Here is a 3,757-nt window from a genome sequence, read left to right on the forward strand (position 1 = left end):
TTATGATCATCAGTCCTGCAACGTCTCATATGTGTATCTTTGAAATAATACATGTTGTCAGTAAACACCAAACCCCCTAAAAAAGAGTTTTAACAGCTGTATGAAACAGCTGTGCCAAGTTAAAGGCCTATAAATCTTAGATGTGCATGTGATTCATGGGTCCTGTCATGCCCGGTATTCAGATTGTGTCTAGAATAGATCCAGTTGTCTGTCTGTGTCTCAAGTGACTTCTTGTGATCAAATTTTACTTCACAACTCGCATTTAATTCTATCCGTGGGGAAACTGCTGTTAAAAAACACATTTATTCCTTATAACAGAGTTAGAAGAAGGATTTATGTGTGTTTTAGGTGCAATCATGTGTATTTAGAGCAAGAAGCCAAGTGATTAAAAGCCAAATGTGAAGAGAATAAAAAGCACAAGCTCTTCTCGTAGTTGTCTTCTTTAACCTTGACCCTGTGACTCCGAACTAAACAAAGCCTGAAATATAATTAGTGATGAATGCTTGAACAGAGAATTTTGCATAAACAATATAATCACCAGCACAACCAAACTGTATCACTGCTCCATTTTCTTCTTTTAAATACAACCAAATACACCCCAGATCCTGGAAAACCTTTTTTATTTTCACCTACTTTGTTCGTCCTCCCTCCCTTTTCTTTTCCACAGAGTAAAATAACATGCTCTGTCACTTTGCCATTTAGACAGATCACAACACTGGACACACATCATAAGATTTTGTGAAATGCTAATGTTGCCTTCCGGCAGTATTTCCAAGATGAGGTGCTGGAAGAAATCCTCTGATGGGATTTTCAAACCTGATGCTTTGAACTTAGTTGGTAGAACTAATTTAGGGTTAAAAAAAACTGCTTAGACTCTAACTGTGTATCCATTCTGAAGGAAAGCGATTAGGAAATGTCAGAGAAAATGTTTCTCTAAGGTTTAATAAGCAGGGAAAGTATTGTCTGGGGAGACACAAGACCTTAACCAGCTCTAAGAGTACATATTGGTCACAACACTGTGTCTAAGTCCACTGCATTGTAGAGGATGGATGTAAAAACAAATATTATGGTCAAATGAGACATTCTGTAAAAGCGCCACACTAGCAACTCTGTGAGGCTATAATCAGTCACAGCAGTGCTGATGTTAAGCCGCTATTACGTTTATTGTGTTTGCCATTTTAGCATGTTACCATGATAATTATCACTTTAGCTGAGGAAGTGCCATTAGTTTTACAATATAATCAAAAAAATCAAAGTAGTAGCCACATTTTGACCTGATGGTGGCGCTAGATAAAAGTCAGTTACAATTCATCCTGAGGGGGATTTAAATTTCTTTCGGTCTAACATTCTCAGGATATTTCACTCAAAACCACAAAGGTCAACCTGTTGGTGGCACTAGATGAAAAGTTGGTTGACACCAAAGTCAGTAATTCATGTCAGTTCAATAGTTGTTAAGATGTTTTAGTCTGGACAAAACTGGTGGACCGACTGACAACAAATTGTAGCTTATGTTCACATCTGCATAACCAGCAATTTTCCCCTTGAAAAAGCAAAAGATGAGTGTATTGTGTACCTGACATCCTCTCCATCCTCCAGCATAGACAGACAGATGGTGCACTTCTCATCGGTATCCAGCTCCTCATCGTCCAGACACATCTTCAGGTCCTGTGGTATTCTCTGCAGAGAAACTTTCATTATTAAAGTGTGCCTGTGTATTAGGAGCTGTTATGTTTGTGCCACGGGTGTCTCTGAGTCAGCCCATACAAAAAGTCACCTAATCACAATTCCCAGAAAAAAAAAAAAGAGAGATCAGATGGAAAAGACTCAATTATTTCTTCTCACTCACAATGTACCAAATGATCTGACACTCCTTCCAGAGTATTTGGGTCACATTCAGTGTAGACGCTTTTTTAAATTCATTCCACGCACATATCTGCAGACAGCTGGATGAGTCATCCCAAGCCTTGAATTGTGCACACTGCAGACCTGTCTCACTAATCTGCTAACGGAAATTAGTTTGACCTTTGAACTGCTGTGAGACCCTCTTTCCACTCTTGTCTTCACTCTTTGATTCTTCCCACCCAGTGCTGCCATTTCTTTTCTTCTTACATCTAGCTCAACTTATTTCTTTCCCAATGCTTCATCTGAACCAGACCACATCAAAAAGATCTATCGCTTATCTAGCAAGTTTAAAAAATATATTTTTTTTTTTACCTTTTTGTACTTATGGGGAAAAGTGAACCTCTCTATGGTGGTTTGGACCGCTCCACGGTTTACACTGCCCAGTCTATCCTCCAGCTGCAGAAGCTCCTACAAAGGAAACAAGATATGGACATGTTTTTTAATTACTTTAGGTAAAAGTCTGACAAAAAGATATTTCTGTATTTGCCTGTCAAGAAAAACTAAAACAACATTTGTATAATACAATATTCAAAAGCAAAACGTAGCGTGGGACACTTTGATGAAATAAAATAATTGGTCCTTCAAAGAACAGGAAAGAGCCTCCCAGAAAACAATTGCATCTTGTTCAAATGAAAACAAATGTCATGAGATTAAAGGCAGTTGGACCATTTGAGGCATCTGGAACCCGGAGTAATTGGAAATAAGAAAATCAGTTACACACTCGAGCCTGTCCAGAGCGTTGGTCACAGAGGAAACAATGATAAATGAGTGCAGACTGGTGTGTCTGCTGAGGAGAGAGAGAGGGGACGTAGCAGCACGAACCTCGTAGCTCTCTCTAACAGCAGACGCGTGGCGGGAGGGGTTGAGACTTTGCAGAGCCAGCAAGTGCAGCTGGGGATATGGGTAGTTTCTGATCTCATGGACAACCTAGAAGATGACAGATAAAAGAAGCTAGCATCAGCTCTGCAGCAGAAATCAGAAAGAAACATAGGAACAAAGGTCATCCCACGGTTGCTGGGTATCGAGATTAATCTCCAAACCCAGAGAAACCCAGAGGAGAATAGCTGGGAGTTCATCGAGACGAACATGATTGATTGTACTGAGTTAGAGGGGGCTCACCACTTGTGTTGAGGCATTGTTTCTAGGGAAGTGGTGCATCCTAGGAGAGGTCAAGTAGTGCTGATAGTGCTGCGGCAGCGGATGGATGTGATACTGGTGAGGGGGCAGCCCGGCATCCACACTTAGATCCCTGACAGAAACCAAAAACAAGTCAGTCCCTGGCACACAAGTCATTTTTCATAGTAGTTTCTGGCAAGTTGTATAACAGTGGCAGTTCACACTAAGAGCAGTACTTTGGCCAATGATTTCCAACCAGGGGCACTGGCACCGCAGAGGTTACTTCTGCAGTTTGAGGTACATGGAAGGATTGTTGAGTAAGCTCAACTGTTTTTAAAAAGTAGATATTCCAAATTGAATAAAAACACATTTTCACATATTAAGTCAGCTGTAGTGTCAGAACGAGTGAGCAAGCGGGCAGAAAAGTCTAAGCTGTTAGGTAAAAGTGGTGGATAGATGGTTGAAACAGATAGCTAAAAGTAATGGATAGACAGCATGGACGGATTAGAAGAAGCTCTCTTGATACAGCCATTACAAACTGTTGGAATAGTTTGCTAAAAGTAATGGATAAATGGTTGCAATGCATGGTGGTATCATTGACGGGTTACTTGAGTTCATCTGACAGGGCTGTGGGGGTACTTCACACAAACAATCTTTTTCTTCCAGTTGTGCTTCTATTAGTCTCAAGATATTTCTTCAACAATTACGCCGATATCCCCAATTCAATACCCCCAATTCA

The 3,757-nt window shown here is 40.4% G+C and overlaps 1 protein-coding gene across 3 annotated transcripts in view; it reads right to left on the bottom strand.

Moving 5' to 3' along the window:
• LOC118325286 (E3 ubiquitin-protein ligase RNF165-like) overlaps positions 1–3,757 on the bottom strand; it is a 14,045-nt gene that overhangs the window by 4,581 nt on the left and 5,707 nt on the right. For all 3 annotated transcript variants that reach the window (XM_035657897.1, XM_035657896.1, XM_035657898.1), the window contains exons 4-7: positions 3,022–3,151; positions 2,725–2,829; positions 2,215–2,310; positions 1,574–1,677 (exon numbers count right to left, since the gene is read on the bottom strand). In XM_035657897.1, the coding sequence (XP_035513790.1) occupies positions 1,574–1,677; positions 2,215–2,310; positions 2,725–2,829; positions 3,022–3,151 (435 nt within the window). The remainder of the gene's footprint in view (positions 1–1,573; positions 1,678–2,214; positions 2,311–2,724; positions 2,830–3,021; positions 3,152–3,757) is intronic.

The sequence above is a fragment of the Morone saxatilis genome, unplaced genomic scaffold, assembly GCF_004916995.1.
Source record: "Morone saxatilis isolate NCDOM2014 unplaced genomic scaffold, NCSU_SB_2.0 Contig16, whole genome shotgun sequence".
In the NCBI taxonomy this organism is placed as follows: domain Eukaryota; kingdom Metazoa; phylum Chordata; class Actinopteri; family Moronidae; genus Morone; species Morone saxatilis.